Source organism: Carcharodon carcharias, chromosome 3 (assembly GCF_017639515.1).
Source record: "Carcharodon carcharias isolate sCarCar2 chromosome 3, sCarCar2.pri, whole genome shotgun sequence".
Lineage (NCBI taxonomy): Eukaryota > Metazoa > Chordata > Chondrichthyes > Lamniformes > Lamnidae > Carcharodon > Carcharodon carcharias.
In genome coordinates this window covers 98,313,205-98,334,886 of record NC_054469.1, presented here as the reverse complement: position 1 = coordinate 98,334,886, position 21,682 = coordinate 98,313,205, and the positions used below count along the sequence as shown (strand labels likewise).

Genomic DNA, 21,682 nt, shown 5'->3' with positions numbered 1-21,682 from the left:
CCAATAATTTATATTTTTTAAATATATTTTTCTTTTCCCACCTACTTCCATTATTTTTAAATGTATTTCCATCCATTGTTTCATCTCCACCTTTTAGCCTATTTTGATCCCTTCCCCCCACCCCACCCCCACTAGGGCTATCTGTTACTTGCTCGTCCCGCTTTCTACCCTTAATGTCACCATTAGCACATTTCTTAGCAAATATCACCACCATTTAACACCCCTTTGTCCTTATGTCTATGACATCTTTGGCAAGCTCTCCATTGCCTCCACCTATCACTGGCCGTCTACCCAGCTCTACCTGTCCCACCCCCCACAACCAGCTTATATTTCACTTCATTTCTATATTCCTTTAGTTCTGATGAAGAGTCTTACGGACTCCGAAACGTTAACTGTGTTCCTCTCCGCAGATGCTGTCAAACCTGCTGAATTTTTCCAGCTATTTTTATTTTTGTTTTAGAATAGCTAGGTACTTGTTTGACCGGCGCAGACTCGATGGGCTAAAGGGCCTTTATCTGTGCTGCAGACCTCTGTGATTCTATCAGTCACACAGAGACTGCCGGGTTTATCCAGTTTCCTTCCCCACTATTCAGGCCATTGCCACCGTCATACACAACAATGTAATATGCCATTCATAAGGTCATTTTGTAAGCTACCTTATCTATCACGTAAACGATACATGTCCTAAACTGCAGAAAATGCTTGGCACATTATACATTCAATGAATTTACATAGGCACCATTAATCACAATAAAGGGATATTTTCTTCTTCCACCCTGTCCCTAACATCACCCAGCCAACTAATAGAAACACCTTTTCAAAACCTGGCACAGAATGAAAAATTCTCTATCATTCTTTTTAGAAATGTTGAATACTGAAACATTTAAGAATGCAAAACTTGGAGTAGAGAAAGGCTAATTGGCCATTCGAGTCCATCCCATATTCCACAACCAGCAACCCTGCTGTAACACCTGTTGATTCTCCACTTTAATACAAAGATTTTTCTTCCCAGAAAGCAAATCAAGGAATGCTATTAATATTTCAGACATTTAAACCTCTTCTGAACAGACTTCCATCATTAACCTTCTTTGTTTCAAGATTAAATTCCCTCAATCTGCTTCTGCAGCCATTGGATCACAAACTTAGAATAATTTTATGCTTTTTCCTAAAGAGAGTTCAATAGTTTTCTTTAATAGAGAGAATTGGTACTTATCCACAATATATCACATTATACCACAATTGCCAGTTCCTGATTTGACACCCAGGAATAAAAAGGATGCCATTCCTCATGACATCAATGAGGGTCACTTACTAACTGATATCAGTTGAGTACTATATTACTGCCTGCCTCATCTGAAACATTGGCTGTCTTAGATATGCCATCTTAGATAGCAATTTCTTCTTTAAGATATATTCATTTGAAAGGCTTATTTAGCAAATCTAAAGGGGCGAATACTCTGTATTTTAGAAACCGAGTTGCCTTCATACCTTTTATGTGCCTTCTACTATGTCCTACAAGAGTGAAAATGCTGCACTTAAGTTTGGCTGAGGATTCTCTCTTGCCATTTTGTAATTAATATTAACAAATCCAGAACATAAAACTGTATTTTTTTTAACAATAAAGTACATATGAGAATCACAGGATGAAAGGGTGGAGGTGCAAAAAGAAAGGCAAGACTGAATAACGTTTAGTTACTGCTAAGGTGCCTGGGGCTCCGCCTTAGCTATCTAGTGTGTTTTGAAAATAATTCAAAGAAAAGCACCTAGTGGCAAAGTGCCAAGGTTGCATGTATTGCCCCATTTAAAATCAGTATCAGAGCAGTGACACAGGAATTCAAACAACTAAACATTGTGATCAATTCAAATTCTGGCCAAGTGCTCAACCATATGCATCTGATTACTAAACAAAACCAGAATTACCTGGAAAAACTCAGCAGGTCTGGCAGCATCGGCGGAGAAAAGAGTTGACGTTTCGAGTCCTCATGACCCTTCAACAGAACTGGTCATGAGGACTCGAAATGTCAACTCTTTTCTTCTCCGCCGATGCTGCCAGACCTGTTGAGTTTTTCCAGGTAATTCTGTTTTTGTTTTGGATTTCCAGCATCCGCAGTTTTTTGTTTTTATATTTGCATCTGATTACTGTTTAATTTACCTCCCGTCATAATTCTGCATCATATACAATTCTGATTTTTGATTTCTGGAAATGACTTGCTTGCTGTATGTGTGTGGAAATATGACACTGCTGTGCATGAGTTATAGCAGTAGGAAAACCTGCAACAAGATGGTCACATGTCAGAGCCTACTTGTTTATTCAACTGAGTTGTGGCCCAGTCAACTAGAGGAAAGTTTAAGAGTCAGGATCAATTAAGTTCTTGTCACAGCCTTACAGCACACTCATTAATTTGTTATATGCTATATTAATTTACATAAACAATGATTATAAATGAGTGAGTTGATTGCACGCTGAATTGCAGGCTTAAGTAAATTAAGACTGTAGACACTGCAGAAATACTTCAGTCCATCAACAGTACATTCAGTTGATATGCTTAAACTCACTGAATCTTAAGCTTTCTAAGCAGTGTTTCTGAATACAAACAGTAGAATCTCCATTACTTGTTTAAAAATTACAATGCACATTGTTCCGTACTCTTCTCAATATGCTACAGAAATACATCTTCATATATTAGTTTCAAACAATATATGCTGCTCCCTGCAGTACGACATACAAAAAGTTACTGTGATCCAGTTTGTAACACAGGTAGAGTCCTGCATTCCTGCTGAAACAGAATTTAATGAAGACAAGATGGCAACCAAATCAGAAGAAGTGATAATAATAAATCAAAAGTACAAAATCTCCCCTCCAATGTATGCATTCTGTTATTTTGCTTTATCTGAAATTTAAGTAAATGATACAAAAAAATTAAAGTTAAAAAGATTCATCACAAGTATTCAAAACAATGTATTCCCATTTTCTATGTACCACCATGTGACAATATCTACTCATTTTTTTCTCTAATAGTTGCATGTAAGACCCACTAAAATTAGCCACAGCCAGAATGTTGTGCTATCAATTTGGAGTTATACAAAATGCTTCAGCTTCCTGAACTAATGAAGATTATCCATAACAGATAGTAATCAATTAACAAAGCAATAATGTCACAATGCCAGCATGAAAATACATTTGCCAGCATTATATTTAATTGAAGTTCTCCACCACTGCCAACACTGATGATATTAGTGATAACCTTAGCCTTGAAGGTGCTCAACTTAACCTGTAGCCTCTTGCTGCAGAAACCCAAGAGCTGCATAATGTTATAGTATTTTAATATTCAATGCCAGGATAAGGAAAGATACTTATGCATAATTGAATTTAAAAATAAAACAGCACACACATTTATTTGCAATCCTAAAGCACATTGCCGAATGGGATACTTACAAGTGATTAACATAATAAAATTGACAAGTTGAAGAGAAATGCACACTTGACTTTTAAATGACTAACGTCACAAATGCAACTTTTGATGGATCTTCATTTTTCACCAATTCAATTCCACAGCACCAACAGCCATCAATACTTTATGGGAGCCCTGATAGCAAGTGCCAACAGGGCATGTTCTATCCTACTCTCAACTGATTTCCATATAAACACTTTACAGCAGAAATAATTTGATAGTAATTAGCAGGGGGAACTGGGCTTATTTCTTCTTTACAAGGGCTGAAGCAAATAGTAACACAGAACTATTGCCTGGTCTCATACACGCTAACATAGCAGAGACTTTTGGCCATGATGGTGTGAAGCTCGAAGTGTGTCTTAATTTTTACAATTGTACAAAATTCTTACTAGCCTCAAAACACTAATGTAGAAACTGCCATATTGATATTTAAGCAAAGCACTGCAGGGCATCATGCGTATCTCTCATTATGACCAGGATAATTATTACTTGAAACTTAGCAATTTACCAAAACAAGAAGGAAAATAACTTAAAACATTTTATGCAAGCTTATTGCAAGCATACGGTGATTAGTAATATAATTATCACCATTGCCAATTTTATGCCAGTTTGCATAAAAATACAGATTATGAAAACTATATGAAGTTGTAGGTTTAAAGCCACACAAGTACAGCAGCATAGTGGTTATGATGCTGAACTAGTAAGCCAGAAGCTTGGAATAATGATCCAGGGACATAAGTATAAATCCTACTATGGCAGCTGGTGAATCTAAATTCAGTTATTTAAGTAAATCTGAAATGAAAAAGCGAGTTTCAGTAATAGTGACCATGCAACTGGATGGTCATTAAAAATTCATCTGTTCACTAAAGTCCTTTAGGGAAGGAAATCTGCCAACATTAACTGGTCCGACTAAGTGCGCCTCTAGGCCCATAGCAATGTGGTTACTTCTTAACTGCCCTCTGAAATAGCCCAGCAAACCATGCATTAAACTGTTACAAGAAACAAATAATCTCACTGGATGGACCACCTGGCACTGACCTAAACAGTGGACACAGTCAACCATGCAAAGTTGTCCTCTCAACCCTCTGCAAACTTGTCTGAAGCTATCCCCCATACACTAGTCAAGCAACAGCCTGATAAGCCATGCTCTCAGAATCATACTTTTCAGCCATAGTCCCAAAAACCTTAATCACCATCCCTGGATATGTCCTGTCACACCAACAGGACAGGTGCCCAGAGGTACTGGCAGAGCGGTATACAGTCAGAAGGGTGAAGCCTTGGGAGTCCTTAACATTGATTCCAGACCCCATGAAGTCTCATGACATCAGGCCAAATGTGATTGCCACCAACCACCCTCCTTCAGCTGATGAGTCAGTACTTCTCCATGTTGAATACAACTCTAAGAAGCACAAACACTACTTCTGAGAAGTAATCAACCTGAAACATTAACTCTGTTTCTCGCCACAAATGCTGCCTGACCTGCTATGTTTATCCAGTTATTTTTGTTCTTATTATAAAGATAACATTTATAGGCAAAAAGGAAATCATCTTATACATGAGTAATATTTTCAAGGGAATGGAATGAACTGTTATTCTTGATCATAAAGTTGGTGTCAATCTTTGGGTTGCCTGAATATTTTTAACAGAGGGAGAACAAGGGGGAACACAACACTTTTTTAGGATGAGAGAAAGAGGGGGTTTAAAAAAAAATTAGCCAACTGCTTCATACTTTACATGAAAGACTAAGTGGAAGGAAGAGTGCCTGTCACCCTTTGAGAAAAGGATAGAGGGAGCTGGCGTTGGGGGGGCGGCTGGAAAGCCTGCCTGCTCGGAGGCAGAGAAGGGAAGCAGAGTGGAGAACAGGGCAACTAGAGTCCGAGGTAGCCTCTGACATGGTGGCGGCAGCTGGAACAGGAAAGGTGAGTACACTAATCACTCTCCATGGTGGCAGTAGAAGCCCCTTCCCTCCAGGATCATTCAAGGATCCCAAGATACACTGCTGTAAAAATGGGGACTACTTCCTGAGGATCTTGCCAGACAGCAGAGTGGGAGGAACCCATGAGAAGAATATTGGCAACAGTGAGTGTTGCAGATTTCTATTAACATATTACTGATAGAAGATTTTTTCCATGTTCCAGTTCCTTGTTGTCATTCTGCATCTAAAGCTTTCTTTTTGTATTATTTACTATGCCAGTTATGTGATGCACATTCCATTTCCATTTATGTTCTTCAATTTGAATTGTCAAATCAGTAGTCATATTATTGCTATGTAATAATTAATTTCAATTCCAGCTCAATTCCAATTGTAATTTATGATTTTGATTCTCGCCGTGAACACAAATTCCACAAATAGTTTCTACTTATGGACTTGACTAACCCCTACCATTCCTCAAAAACTAGGGTTGACTTATACACAGGATATATGAAAAACTAACGATTTTTTGGCCAAAATTCGGGCGTCAACTTTTACTTGAGATTGATCGTTACTTGTGTATACATGATACATTGCTAACCACTGCCAAACTCCTCTGATGTCTGTTTTATAGCCTTTGTATCCTCTGCCCCTGTCTTCCATTTTGGGCTTTGCCCCACTCTCTTCTGAAACTATATTCAGGTTCATGTGCCTCTGTTTAATAGTTTAAACCATCCCCAGCAGCAACAGCAAACTTTCCTGTTATGTTATTGGTCCTGACTCTGTTGAAGTGCGAACCTGTCCCACTTGTCCTGGTCCCAACTCCCCCAGAGCCGGTCCCAATGCCTCAGGAATCTTAAACCCTCCTTTCTGCAACATCTCTCCAGACATGCATTCATCTGCACTATCCTATTTCTGTACCAATAGCGTGTGATATTGGGTGTAATCTGAAGATTACTACCTTTGAGGACTTGATTATTAATTTCTTTCTTAGCTTCTTTAAATCCTTCTGCAGGACCATTTCCTCTTCTATGTTATTGGTAGCAATATCAACCACAACCTCTGGCTATTAACCCTGACCCCCTCACAATATTCCGCAACCACTTAGTGAGATTCTTGACCTTGGCATCAGAAAAGCAGTATACCATCCTGGAATCATCTGCAGCTGCTGAAATGCTGGTCTGTTCCCCAACTGTAGAATCCCCTATCACTATCGACCATCTTATCTTCCTGTTTCTCCTTTTGTATAGCTGGTGCTAAACTCCTCAGAGGAACCATCACCCTCACCAGTATTCAGCACTAGATACTGGTTAGAGAGCAAAGTGCACTAAGGGGGTTTTTGCACTACCTGCCTAATCCTCCTCATCTGTTTAGGGGTCACCTATTTGCTGGAACACTCTTCAACTACTAAGTGATCCCCTGCTGAAACATGCTATTCCCCTCACACTCAGTCTTGCAGGTACTTTGCAGTGACACCAGCTGCTTTTCAAGCTGCAAAACCTGGAGCGTGAGCTCCTTCAGCTGATGACACTTCCTGCACCTCTGGTTGTCTAGGACGCAAGTAGTGTCCTGGTTTTCCCATAAATTAGACATTCAATCATAATATTATTTTAAACTTCCTAATGCAAAATTAATTGGATTTCACTTACATTTGTTCATCTATTTCTTCTATCTGTCTATCCAAACGAACTTCTTCATCATCTTCTGCTACAATAGCTTCTGAAACCTTTAAGCAACAAAAAAAAGCACCAATTAATAAAGATGTAGAAGTGTCCACTACTGATCAAAGCAACAGTTTTAAATTGACATATAAAATATTTAATTGCAAGGAAAAAGTACTTCAGATTAATCTACAGCATTTTAATTCTAACAGTAAGGAATTGGAAGGAGAAAGAACTGACACTAAATTGAAGCTATCATAATAATGCTTGATGGCAGTAAGCAAAGCAAATCAGATGTTGGGGTTTATTAACAGGTCAATATTGAGCCTAATTAGCACTTTATATATCATTGGTTCGACCACATTCAGAAAACTATGTACAGCTCTGGTCGCCACAGTACAAAAAGGATATTACAGTTATTGAAAGAATACAGGAGAAAGCAACAAGAATGAATGAGGGCGTGGAGGGATTGGATTATGATCAACGATTACACACATTAGGCATCTCACTGAAAAGGTGGTTGTGAGGTGATATGATTGCTGTCTTTAGGATTCTAAAGGGACCAGGAAATATAAATCATGGCAAGCTGTTTCATATAATACCACATATAAAATATGAAAACCTGTGTTTTTAAAGTACTTGGTAAAAATATTATTTTATGTACTCATGTAGGTTTCAGCCAAGCTCTCCATATTTTCTGACAGAAGACTCAGTTAAGCCCCTCTTCTCCAAGCCCCCCTGCACGCTTTGTAATCAGCTCTTCTCCCCCAGCCATATATTTTCCCTCTCCCCAAATCCCTCACCCACTCCTTCAGCAGCCCCTCTTCCCAATCCCTTCGCCACTATTCACTCAAATTCTCGCCCCAACACCTCTTGCACCAACTCACTCAGAAGTCCCTCTATCTATCCCCACTCCCCCCTCATTCACTCAGCAGCCCTTTCTTCCCAAATCGTTCCACCCTTTCTTATTCAACAATTCCAATTCCCAAATCCTTCCGCCCACTCACTCTCACACTCCAGCCCCACCCCAAAAGCTCTCCACCTCCTCCAAGTCATTCAGGCTGCAGCCCCTCTCCCCCAACCATTCACCCAGCCAATCCTTTTTACAAACACCTGCCTGCCAAACCTGTAGAGACTGGAGCTCGACTGCCTACATCTCCACCCCACCACTACACGGGGTCTGCCGAAACTGTGGCTCCACCAAGCAGTCAGCAACAGAACGCACCTCTCCTATGGGATAAGTGACAGCATCCAGGTCTGGGCTGGCGCAAGGCTGAGTGACAACTCGCCCTTGTCCTGCTCCCAGCTTTGTTACTGGAGGAGATTTCAGACTAAGATTCTTTCCTCAGGGCCATTGGTTGCGTTGAAGGCCTTGGCTACCGAGGGAAAGCGGAGATCGGAAAAAAAATTAGAAGTGCAGAATTCCATTATCCAAAAGTCAGAACTGTGCAAAATGGCAGAAATTTCCCATTCCTGTAAAATGTAAACCATGACAAGCTGTTTCATGTAATAATATATATAAAATATGAAAACTTGTGTTTTTAAAGTACTTGGTAGGATTCCCTGCCATTTCCATTTAATTATAATTAAACAATGATTTGAGTTAAAACATTTAAATTAAGCATCAAATTACCAATGAAAGCATTTTGTTCAGTTCAAATAAACCAACAATTTAAATTAAGCAACCTTGATTCAAAAGGATTAGAATCTAATCTATCATAAATTATGTTGATTCAATCTCATGTTTGAGCAGGGACTAAGTACTAGACGACACATACATTAAGGAGGAAGCACCAGATTACCACCTTTCGGATATGGAAATCACAACCTGTCTGTGTCCCTCTGCAGACTCTGTGTCATCCTCACCACTTGCCTTCCCACCTATTTTTGTGTCATCCGTGAACTTGGCGATAGTGCATTTGCTTACCTCAACCAAGTCATTAATATATATTGTAAGTAATTGCAGCCCCAGCACTGATCCCTGTGGCACTTCACTAGTTACAGGTTGCCATCCTGAAAATGTCCCCCTTATCTCAACTCTGTCTTCTATTAGTTAGCCAATCCTCTATCCATGCTAATATACTACCCCCAACACCATGGGCTTTTATCAAAAGTAGCTTTATGTCTGGTACCTTATCAAACGCCGTTTGGAAATCCAAATATATTACATCTACTGGTTCCCTTTTATCTATCCTGCTTATTACCTCCTCAAAGAATTCTAATAAATTTGTCAGGCATGATTTCCCCTTCATGAAGCCATGCTGACTCTGCTTGATTATATTATGTATTTCTAAATGCTATGCTATTGCAGCCATTATAATAGACTCTAACATTTTCCCAATGATAGATGTTAAGCTAACTAGCCTATAGTTATCTGTTTTTTGTCTCCCTCCAAAAAAAGGAAAATAGTGTGAAAACCCAGGTCAGGTGACCTGATGTGCCGTGCCATAATCAGGGAGTGTGCCAGGCAAGGGACAAGGGAGAGGGGACATGGAGAGGTCCCAAAAAGGGGAGTGGGGACAGAGAGAGATCCCAAAAAGGGGAGAGGGGACAGGGATTGGCCTCAAAGGAAGCCCAAGGTAAGGGACAGAAACAGGTCACAGCTAAGGAAAAAAAGAGGAGTAGGGCAAGAGTCTGCAATTAAAGGACTGCAGGTAGCAAACTTTAAGTGAAATGGGCTCATGAGAAACTCTGATAACTGAAGAGGGCTTAGAAGCCCTGAAGATCCAATAAGGCAGCTGAAGGTTGATGACTCTGAGTGGGCCACTGGGGCAAAGGTTCCCCTCAGGAGAAGTGGTGTTCTGCTCGGTGAGGCCAAAGATCTGAAGTAGTGTGCGTGAGTTGGTGTTTAAGTGAACTTGGGAACCCAAGGGAATGAATCTCAGGTGAGATTGAAACCCTACGAGGTGGGCCAGTTGGAGCAACTTTTGCCAAGGCAAGATCTCAGAATGTAAAGACTAGAATCTGTTATGATCCCAGAATTGAACCTAGCTTGATAAATCCTGACTTTTATTTATTTGTTTGTTTGATACGTGGAGAGTACTACTGAACAGAGTCACAGGAGTCAGCTGATGAACTTCTAACAAAAGAATAATACAATACCCACACCTATACAGATATATACAGATTTGTAAAGATAACACAAATTACAAAAGCTATCTTATACTTTAATGTTCAGAGTAAATACACTGTCCACGTAAACCTATGGCACCCTGTGGTCAGACGCCAACACTCTGAAATGAAGTGACAGATGCCACCTCAACCAAATGCTATGGAGCTCCCCTCAACCCCCAGGTGCTTGTCACACCATGAGCCAACCAATCTCACTGAACTCTGCCTTTCACAAGAGAGCTTCCAATCTCCACTTTCCAAGAACTCACTTTGAAATCTTCTCCCAAACCAATGCTTTTTCTCAGACAACTTCCACAAGGGTTCACCTCCAGGGTTTCGAACTCTCCTTCTGATGTTCCTCTTTCTTGGATCACCACAAGCATTCAAGCTGTCTTTCACGCGCACGCTCTCACTGACTCAGCCGCCAACAGTACACTACTGCGTCATATACCAATGGCAAAGAGTTACAGACCTTCAGCCGTCGCTTTGCACCTTTTTGCTTCTTGCAAGCTGTTCCCGCTTTAAATCTGCTTTCTGCAGCTTTTGTCTTCTTAAATCTGAAGCTTGGAGCCTTTCTCTCTGCCCCTCACTCTTAACTTCACTTAACAGGATCTTTTTCCAGATTCCTAGCCTCCTTTTGACTAGAAGGTCTACTTTGGACTTTCCCCTCTCCCAATCCCCTGGATTTTTTGGAGTTTTTTTCTTTAGTTTGCAACTTGCTATCTGTCCCCTTTGCTCCAGTCTCTCCTGGTAGTAACTTCAAAACCAGCTGAATTCCAACAGCTTCCAAAACAAACTGCTGTCTTTAGCTTTTGTGTGTGTGTGTGTCTGTGGGAGGGCTTGCCTCTCTGAACTCGTTGCTAGGCAACAGCACTGTTTTTTTCTACTCGTGTTTGCTTAATTTCTCTTTAGGAGTTGTAAAATTCATTACAAATGCAGGCACCTTTTTAAAGTGAAACTAAAACTCAATTTGACCTTTCTTAACACATATGTACAGAAATAAAAATCAAACTTAAACTTTAAAGCTAAAATTCATTCTAACACCTACAAATACCAATATAACTTACTTAAACTGTCTCTATTTCCAAATAAATTCCTTGTGAGAGAATCAAGAGTTTCAGTGAGATTGGCTGACTTGCAGAATCATCCCAGATTTGCACAAAGAGTGGTAGCAGGCAGGAAAAAGGATGTTTTACCCACTGGTCGCAATGGTGGGTATAATCCCAATTCCAGCATGTCCCGCCTCATTAATGCTGCACTCCTAGAAACATGCTGGATTGCTGGCAGGGCACCCTCTGATTCGCCCGCCCCACTGTCGATGCCTTCAGTAATCCAGGCACCATACTTAAAGGACCCACTGAACAGAGCTAGCACAAGGGATCAGAAGTTATTGCAAAGTCATGGCTGCCAAAGGGAAGAAATATGCTGCCTCCAAATTTAGCGCTGGCTCCCTCTGAGCGCCTGCTGGATGCAATTGAGGCCTGCCATCAAGTCCTCTGCCCCTGTTCTGGGCCAAGACCAGCAAGCATGGTCACCAATCCAGTATGGGAGGTGGTGGCACCGGTGGTCAGCGCCAATGCCCTGCAGAAGAGGACAGCCACCCAGTGCCGAAAGAGGATGAATGATCTCCTCCAATTCGCCAGGGTAAGTCACTCTCAACTCATGCACACTCACAAACCCATCACATATCCACAGGGATCTAATTCACTGCCAGTTCAAGGGACATCACTATTCACACTCTTTCGCACATCTTCATCCGTCGTGTGGATTGTGACCTCATCCCGCATATGGCAATAGACACATGCCAGGCATCCATCTTATCTAGCCTGGCAGACATCCTGCTTACACTCCCTACATCTGGAAAAGCTGGCACACAACAGGTTGCATACTGGTGGAGGAATGTCTGACATCAAGGTCTTCACAGACTTTGAAAATAGAGTTATCAGGCTGGCCAGCAACGATCTGGACCATTCCTATGTGGATACTGAGGATGGCGGTGCTCAGCCAAGTGAGGATGCAGCAGTGCAACATTCATCAGGCAACCATGTTGTGAGTCAGTTCCCTGTTTCTGAAGGGAGATTTGATAGAAGTTTACAAAATAATGAGGGGTATAGACAGAGTAAATGCGAGTAGGCTCTTCCCACTTAGATTAGGAGAGATAAACACGAGAGGACATGGCTTTAGGGTGAAAGGGGAAAGATTTAGGGGGAACATTAGGGGGAACTTGTTTACTCAGAGAGTGGTGAGTGTGTGGAACGAGCTGCCATATGACGTGGTAAATGTGGGCTCACTCTTAAGTTTTAAGAATAAATTGGATAGATACATGGATGGGAAAGGCCTGGAGGGTTATGGACTAGGTGTAGGTCAATGGGATTAGCGGAATAATATTTTGGCACCGACTAGAAGGGCCGCATGGCCTGTTTTCTGTGCTGTAGTGTTCTATGGTTCTAGAGTTTCGCAGTCCCCTGTCATGGACTAATTATCTTTCCTTGCTTTTGCAGGCATATCTGGGAAGCAGCTGAGCAGGTCCATGAGCCAGGGCCAGATCCTCGACTCACACCCCAAAGAAACTTCTGAAGATGAATCCGATGGCACCCTAATTGAAGACTAGTCACAGCGCTCACCCACACCCTGCACCAGCGCGGAGACACACACCTCAGTGGGACCTAGTTCTAGAGCAGCCTCAGGGTCACAATCTGACGAGCACATCGCATTGCCTGTTCAACAGCAGACAGCGGCAGGGACCTCCGAGGCTTCCAGCACTCGGAGGGCTGCTAGAGGCCAGAAATCTGCTGAGTCCAAGTCAGATGTGGAGCCTTTAGACTCGGTCATACCTCCGTCACTGGAGTTGCAAAGGCAAGCTTGGAAACATCAGGGAGTGATGTCCGCTGCATTCCTCAGATGGCAAGGCACGATGGAGGAGTCTGTACACCTTCACTCTTAAGGCGATAGTGCCAGCTTGCCAACACACCAAAGTCAACATTGGTAGGATGGCAGATGCCGTGAAGACCTTAATCCAGAACATCAGTCCTGCACTGCTGCACGGGCTGAACTTCATTGCTGATGCCATAGTTGCCCTCCAACAATGTCAATACGAGAGAGGTGCAGGGCAGCTCGATCTCACTGCAGCTTCCCCTTCTCCTCAATGAGTCAGCCAGGGGCTCTCAGGCATCCATAGGGAGGAGGATCAGCAGGTGCACACTCTGGGGCCATCACCCAGGTGAATCCCCCATTTTGAACATCAACGTACTCTGGGTGGGGACTTTGATGTCCATCACCAAGAGTGACTCAGTAGCATCACCCTGACCGAGCTGGCCAAGTCCTAAAGAACATAGCTACTGGGCTGGGCCTGTGGCAGGTGTTGAGGGAACCAACAAGAGAGAAAAACCTCCTTGACCTCGTCCTCACTAATCTACCTGTTCAAGGTGCATGACAGTGCTGGTAGGAATGACCATTACACAGTCCTTGTTGAGACGGAGTACCAACTTCACATTGAGGATACCCTCCATCGTGTTGTGTGTATTACCACCGTGCTAAATGGGATAGATTTCGAACAGATCTAACAACTCAAAACTGGGCATCCATGAGGCGCTGTGGGCCATCCTCAGTCGCACAATTGTATTCAACCATAATCTCATGGGTCCAGCCTACCCTCACTCCCACCCCCAATCTTTTCTCCCACACCGTCCCCTACCCCCACCCCACCCCTAGGGCCATCTGTCACTTGCTCATCCTGCTTTCTACTCTTAATGTCACCATTAGCCAGTATCACCATCAACACCCTTTCGATCTTTTGTTTATGACATCTTTCGCAATCTCTCCTTTGCCTCCACCTATCGCTGGCCTTCTATCCAGCTTCAACTGTCCCACCCCTCTTAAAACAGTATATATTTCACCACTTTTTTTACTTTTCTTTAGTTCTGAAGAAGAGCCATGTGGACTCGAAGCATTAACTCTGTCTTTCTCTCCACAGCTGCTGTCAGACCTGTTGAGTTTTTCCAGCAATTTTTGTTTCTGTGTGCTATTAAATGACACTTATTCAGCAATAACCTGCTCATTGATGCTCAGTTTTGGTTATGTCAGGGTCACTCTGCTCCAGGCCTCATTATGGCCTTGGTCCAAATACGGATGAAAGAGCTGAACCCCGGAGATGAGGTGAGTGCGACTGCCCTTGATATCAAGGCAGCATTTGACCGAGTGTGGCATCAAGGAGCCCAGGCAAAACTGAAGTCAATGGGAATCTGCAGGAAAACTCCCTACTAGTTGAAGTCATACCTAGCACAGAGGAAGATGGTTGAGGTTGTTGGAGGTCAATTATCTCTGTCCCACGACATCAGTGGAGTTCCTCAGGCTAGTATCCGAGGCCCAGCCATTTTCAGCTGCTTCATAAATGACCTTCCCTCCATAATAAGGTCAGAAGTGGAGACTGTCGCTGATGACTGCACAACGTTTAGCACCATCCTCGACTCCTCAGATACTGAAGCACTCTGTGTCCATACACAGCAAAATCTGGACAACATATGGGCTTGGTCTGATAAGGGCAAGTAATATTTGAGCCACACAAGTGTCAGGCAATGTCCATCTTGAACGAGAGAGAATCCAACCATCTTCCCTTGACTTTCAATGGCGTCACCATTACTGAATCCCCCAATATCAACATCCTGGGGGGGGATTACCATTGACCAGAAACTGAACTGGGCTAGCCATATAAATACTGTGGCTACATGGCTACAAGAGCAGGGCAGAGGTTGGAAATTCTATGGCAAGTAACTCACCTCCTGACTCCCGAAAACTTGTCTAACATCGACATGACACTAGTAAGGAGAGTGATGGAATATTCTCCACTTGTCTGGATAAATACTGCTCCAACAACACTTCAGAAGCTCGGCCACCCAGGGCAAGGCAACTCACTAGATTGGCACCCTAACCAGCACCTTAAACATTCACTCCCTTCACCACTGACACACAGTGGCAGCAGTATGTACCAAGATGCACTGCAGCAACTCGCCAAGGGTTCTTTGACAGCACTTACCAAACCCACGCCCTCTACCACCTAGAAGGACAAGGGCAGCAGATGCATGGAAGCAACACTGCCTACAAGTTCCTCTCCAAGCTACCATCCTGACTTGGAACTAAATTGCTATTCCTTCACTGTTGCTGAGTCAAAATCCTGGAACTTCCTCCCTAACAGCACTGTGGGTGTACCTACACCACAAGTTATAACAGCCACCACCAACACCTTCTCAAAGTCAATTAAGGATGGCTCGTCCATGCAGTGATGCCTACTTCCCGCGAACGAATAAATTAAAAAATAATCAGTTTGGGGAAGTTGGAGCTTTTCCCATTAATGTCAAAAGCTTTAATGCATAAACTAATTAAGATATTCAAGATTATGGGTGGCTATGGAAATGTAAGTCATAATAGATTGTTCCCATTGCTTTGCAAGGCAGCCATGACTCAGCACAAACTTAAAATACTCAAAGCTATGAAAGCTATCGAATTAATCCCAAATCCCTACTCTTTCCCATTAGCCCTGTAAACTTCAAGTGCTTATCCAAATCTCTTGTAAATGTCGTGATTGAATCTACTATCATCATCCTTTTAGACAGTGCATTCCAGATCACAACACACTGTAAAAAAAAGTCTCAGGGTACCTCTGTTTTTTTTTACCAGCTACCTTAAATTTTTCTCTTCTGGTTACCAATCACTGAAAACAAGTCTTCTCTTATTTACTCTTTCAAGACTATTTGTGATTTTTGTCATGAAGCTATTAATGTATATAATATTATTGGAAAATATTTTACTTTTAAAATAGAGGTTTAGTCTTTGGATGTGTCGCAATTGAATTAAAGCCAGCTGGTCTGTGTGCTTTGATGTGTACTAGTTTTGAGATGTAAGAAAGGTAGAGTACATTTGCATTTTTTGAATAAAGCATTCAAGAAGACGAGTGAAATCTGGCACAAAGACAAAAATACCTGGAAAAACTCAGCAGATCTGACAGCATCTGCGGAAAGGAATATCGTTGACGTTTTGAGTCTGTATGACCCTTCATCAGAACTAAGGAAATAGAGAAATGAGGTGAAATATAAGCTGGTAGAGGGGGGTAGGACAGGTAGAGCTCGATAGGGGGCCAGTGATAGGTGAAGGCAAAGAAGAGATTACCAAAGATGTCATAGACAAAAGGACAAAGGGGTGTTGATGGTGGTAATATTATCTAAGGAATGTACTAATGGGGACATTAAGGGTAGCAAGCAGGACAAGCTAGTGGCAAATGGCCCGAGAGGGGATGGGGCGGGGGGAAGGGATCGAAATGGGCTAAAAGGTGGAGATAAAATAATAGATCGAAATAAATTTTAAAATAGTTGGGAAAAGAAAAATATATTTTGTAAAAAAATTATAAATTATCTGGCACCTAGCTAGGACAGACCAAGCAATATGTTTATATTACTAATAAAATTGGTACTATGAAAGGGGTTTTATTGTTAGAAAAGGCTGGTGATACAATGAGCATTTACATTTAATGAGCTCTGCTAGGTATAACTTCAGCAGTTTTGTGTGTGCAGGGCAGAGGTAATGTAAGATCAAAGTAGCTGTAAGCCTGCAACTGTCACCACAAGAACCAAAGTGAAAGGAACCTCATTTTGAATTCATAAGGTGAAAATGCTTTGCCTGGTGTCTGGTTAAGTCCACTTGTTGCTGTTGCCTTAATGGAGATTAGTTTGGGAATTTGTTAAAAGTTATGATAGTAGTAATTTGTAGCCATGTCTATATATTTAACTTGTGTAAATTAATAAAATGTTTAATTTAGTTTAATATAAAACCTCTCAAGAACTGGTGGTCTGATTCCTGAATTAAACTTTTTGTTTAAAGTTTCCCTCTGGGGTTTTTAAACAATTCAGCTTTACCAAGTTTGTCTCAAAACAATTTTGAACACTTCTGTCTTCTCTTAACGTTCTCTGTTCCACGGAGAAGAACCCCAGCTTCTCCGGTCTCTCCACATCACTGAATTTCCTCATCTCTGATACCAGTTTAGTAAATCACTCCTGCAACCAATCCAAGGCCTTAGCATTCTTGCAAAAGTGTGCTCTCCAGAATTGACAACAATACTCCAGCTGAGCTCAGCTACTTGTGATGAGATCTATATTTTTTAAGATTTTTTTTGTCTGTGTGCATTTTAGGGGTGGAGCATAGTCATTTTGCACCTGGGAGAGGTGACCCTTGGTTGACTGGAGACTGAAACATTTAAGGTCAGAATGTACTCTCTTGGAAGATATCACAAATCACAGGTCAATTGAAGGGTCAGCGAACAGCAGTTAGTGAACAGTTAGTCTGGAGCAGATGAAGAAGAGTCAACTCCATGCAGCTGAAATGCTTCTGTTAGCTCCATGCTGCTGAGGGAGCTCAGATAAGCCCTGGGAGATATTGGTAGCTTAGTGCTGCTAAGGGTTGGGGCTCAGGGAAGCCTCAGTGCAGGTGGAGTGATTTGGGCTCAGTGAAGCCCAGAAGTAATTGTTGGCAGCAACTTGGCTCAGAAGCTGGTATCGTGCCTGAGTTTAGACAAAGGAGTGTAGCCTGACCACACAGGGGTGGGACAGAGTCTGGGTCAGAGATCAGCTCAGCTAGAAAAGACGACCAAGAAGGTTGGACCTGGGAGCAGGTTAGAAAGAAATCTGAAATAGTGTGCCTTTTGGGTTAAGACTTTCCCTGTGGTGTTCGGGTAGAGCAGGGCTGCTGCCGGCTGGTGGTCAGACTAGCTCTTCGAAGAAGCAGAGCTAAAATTCCTCATGAGGAAGATGGAGGTTGAAAGAATTTTTGTGACTCAAGGTGATGACTGTCTTCTGGGTGAGTTGCTGAGAAATTTGGTGAAGCTGTTTTGGTGCTGTCTGCCATTTAATGTGCAGCTTGTGGTGTGTTCAACCATAGCTTGCCTCCTAATTCAGGTTTACCTCATGTTAATTCTGCATGTTAGAGTATAAGATAGAGGATTGACTGTTTGCTTTGTTGATTTTTATGTCGTAAAATTTCTTCTGTTTGTTTAAACCCATAGAATCTTGTGGCTTTATTCTCTAAGGAGGTAACTGGGATTTCAAATTTCGTCAACTTCTAAAAAAAAGTTACTGGCCTCTATCCAGATTGTAACAAACTTGGGAGTCTCATCTGGGACCGAAACAAAATTTGGGGGTCTGGTCTGTCATTGGAACAAAGTGTTTTACAAGGGTATAGGATAACTTCATTACTTTTATACTTCAGTTTTCTCCTCATGAAGTCAAGGATCACCCTATTTTTTGAACAGCCTTCTCAGTGTACTGTGCCAGAGAGCAGTGGGATTAGAATAGGTGACCCACGTAGAATAATATAGATTATAGACTTAATGGGCTGAATTACCTGTTTCGGTACAGTCATACTCCTATGATCATGGAATTGAATTTTCCTTCCCTATATGCTCACTTATTAGGCATCCACAGAGAAAGTTTTTTTTTTAAGTATCTTCAACCCACCCCCTAAAATCAACTAAATTGAGTCAAGAATATTAGAAACATTTTAGAGAGATTTTCAATCACAGTCAGCCATAACCAAATATCACCTGGCATGCAAATCGCAAACAGTTAAAAGCAGCAACTTAATTTGTGACTTAACTTGCTGCACCCCGTTCTCTCAGGCTGTTCTCTGACATTGCCATCAAATCTGCTGACAAGGGTGGTGTTGTTGTTGTCTGGCAAACTGACCTCTGTCTTGAACGCCAACTCTCTGGCACTTTCTTCTACCTCCCCTGGACCATGAATCCATTAATAAACACCAAGCTACCGTTTGCATAACTGTCATTGACCTCATCTCCTCCGGTAATTTTCTCTCCACAGCTTCCCACCTCATAGATCCCCAACCCGGTACAGCTCACTTCTACTTCGTTCCCAAGATCCATAAAGAGAATTGCCCTAATAGGCCTATTGTATCAGCCTGTTACTACTTCACTGAACCAAATTCTTCCTACCTTGGCCCTATTTTTTCTCCCCATATCCAGTCTCTTCCTACCTACATCCATGACTCATCTGATGCCCTCTGTCACTTTAAACGTTTCCAATTTCCTGGCCTTAAAAGTCTCCTCTTTACCATCTATGTCCAATCCTTTTACACCTTCATCCCCCACTAGGACAGTCTGAGGGCTCTCCTCTTCAGTTTCCATTAACCACCACCTGGCTGAAATTGTTCTCTTGTTGAACACTTTTTCCTTTCATTCATCTCACTAACTCAAATAAAAAGGATTGTTATGAGAATCCACAAGGTCCCTTTTGGTAGGATGTGTTGAACATTTCTTATTCAAGTTCTACTTGGGCTCCCTCCCTCAGCTCTTTTTCTGGTACATTGATGACTGTATTGGTACCATGTCACCTCTCAGCCCAAATTGGAAAGCTTCAACTTTGCTTTTAATTTCCATCCTTCTCTCAGTTTCACATGGTCCATCGCTGACGCTTCCCTTCCTTTCCTTGATTTCTCTGTCTCCATTGTTGGAGGTGGACTATCAACTAATATGCATTATAAGCTCACTGACTCCCACAGCTACCTCAAACACACTTACTCTTATCCCATACCCTGTAAGGAATCCATTCCATTCTCCCAGTTCCTCTATCTCCACACATCTGTTCTGATGATATAGCCTTTCACAGCGGCACTTCTGAGGTATCTTTGCTTCCATCAAGGACCTCCCACTCCCCACCCCACGGTTGACAGGGCCGTCGGCTGTGTCCTCCACATTTCCTGTATTTCTACTCTCACCCTTTCCCCTCTCTCCCAGAACCATGATAGGATTCCCCTTATCCTCATATTCCACTCCACCAGCCTCCTTATTCAACGGATCATTTCCTGCCACCGCCAGCGTGGTGCCACAACCAAACACATCTTTCCCTCCCCTCCCAGCATTCTGAAGGGACTGTTCCCTCCATAGTACTCTAGTCCACTGCTTAATCAGCCCCAATACCCTGTCCCCTTCCCATGGCACCTTTCCGTTCAAACATATAAAATGTTACACATGCCCTTTTCCCTCCTCTCTGTTCAAGGTCCCAAACACTCGTTCCAGGTAAAACAATAATGTATGTGTATTTCTTTCAATCTAGCCTAATGTATTTGCTGCAGTTCAAAATGTGGTCACCTCTACACTGGGGACACCAAATGCAGATTGGGTGACTGCTTTGCAGAACACCTCTGTTCAGTCCGCAAGCACGATCATGAGCTTCCACTGCCACTGCCTGTCATTTTAATTCTCCACCTTGTTCACCTGCAGACATTTCTGTTCTTGACCTACTGGACTGTTTCAGTAAAGCTCAACGTAAGCTTAAGAAACAGCACCACATCTTTCGATTAGGCACTTTACAGCCTTCTGGGTTCAATACTGTGGTCAACAACTTCAGACCATAATCTCTGCCCCGTTGTGTTTTTTTCTCTTTGCTTCTTTCAATTTTTCTCTTATTTTTGCTTCCAGTCAGTAGCTTCCTGCTCCAGGCACAGCTTGTGTTTCCTTAGCCCAAATTTTCTGATCAGGATCGGAACTTTGATCAGACAAAAAATATCCACTTACCTTCCTTTGATTTTTATGGGCAACTTTCTGATAGAGGGTCCTGCAGAACTCAGTCAGTGCAGGAAACCTCAGAGTCATCAGCGAAGGGAATCTGCGCCCCCTTTTTTTCTCTCCACCCTCACCTGCTATACCCTATCTGGAAGCTTGTTGCAAGTATTAATCATTCTTTGTGCGGAGAGACTTTTTTAAGCAAGAATCGTAAATTTTCCTATCATCAATTTGAATCTTGTCTTGTTGTCATGGTTAACTTAATGTAGCACATTGGATTTCCATTTAATACACAATTTACTTGCATAGTTAAAAGAATTAAAAACAATAAAATACTTTACATATAAAATACTAGAAATATACAACTTGATATTTATGAACACAAAATACAAGATGAAAGCATGGAATTAAAATGGCTATATGGTATCAATTCCGTTCTTTTCAAGAAAATATAATTTGTGCAACTTATTACTGAATACCCACAGCCAAAAATGTTCAAGAACACAAAAGTCCAAAATTTCACAATCACAAAATAATCAATCTCCAGGACATCAATCTTCTTTAATCTTCTCTGGTTGCCAATCTTAACTCTATAACCTCCAATCCTTTTTGTATACAAACACTCATTATCCTTTTGTAAGAGTTTAATCAACATTGTATTAATCAAGAGCCCAGTCCGCTACTTATTATGTTGAGAGTTTCTAATTCAGTTTTTTTAACCAATGTGTATAATATTAATAAATGGATAATAAATTATTCCTAGTTTTCAAAGCTTCGAATATAGATTGATCATTCTTTACTCTTCATCTTATTCTTTAAAATAACTCACCGTATTAACCTGTCTCATTTCTTTCTGAAACTCTTCCCATTCTTTGTCCATTTGGTCTTTTGGTGGGTCTACTTTCCGCACCTATAATATCAGGTGATAAGAAAGATGATAAATATTTGCAGACCATATTGGAAATGCAACAAATACTAGCTCTTCACT

General features: G+C 41.8%; 1 protein-coding gene across 1 annotated transcript in view; it reads right to left on the bottom strand.

Moving 5' to 3' along the window:
* znf830 (zinc finger protein 830) overlaps positions 1–21,682 on the bottom strand; it is a 67,443-nt gene that overhangs the window by 7,685 nt on the left and 38,076 nt on the right. Inside the window, exons 8-9 of the mRNA XM_041184426.1 lie at positions 21,524–21,604; positions 7,014–7,090 (exon numbers count right to left, since the gene is read on the bottom strand). Of these exons, the coding sequence (XP_041040360.1) occupies positions 7,014–7,090; positions 21,524–21,604 (158 nt within the window). The remainder of the gene's footprint in view (positions 1–7,013; positions 7,091–21,523; positions 21,605–21,682) is intronic.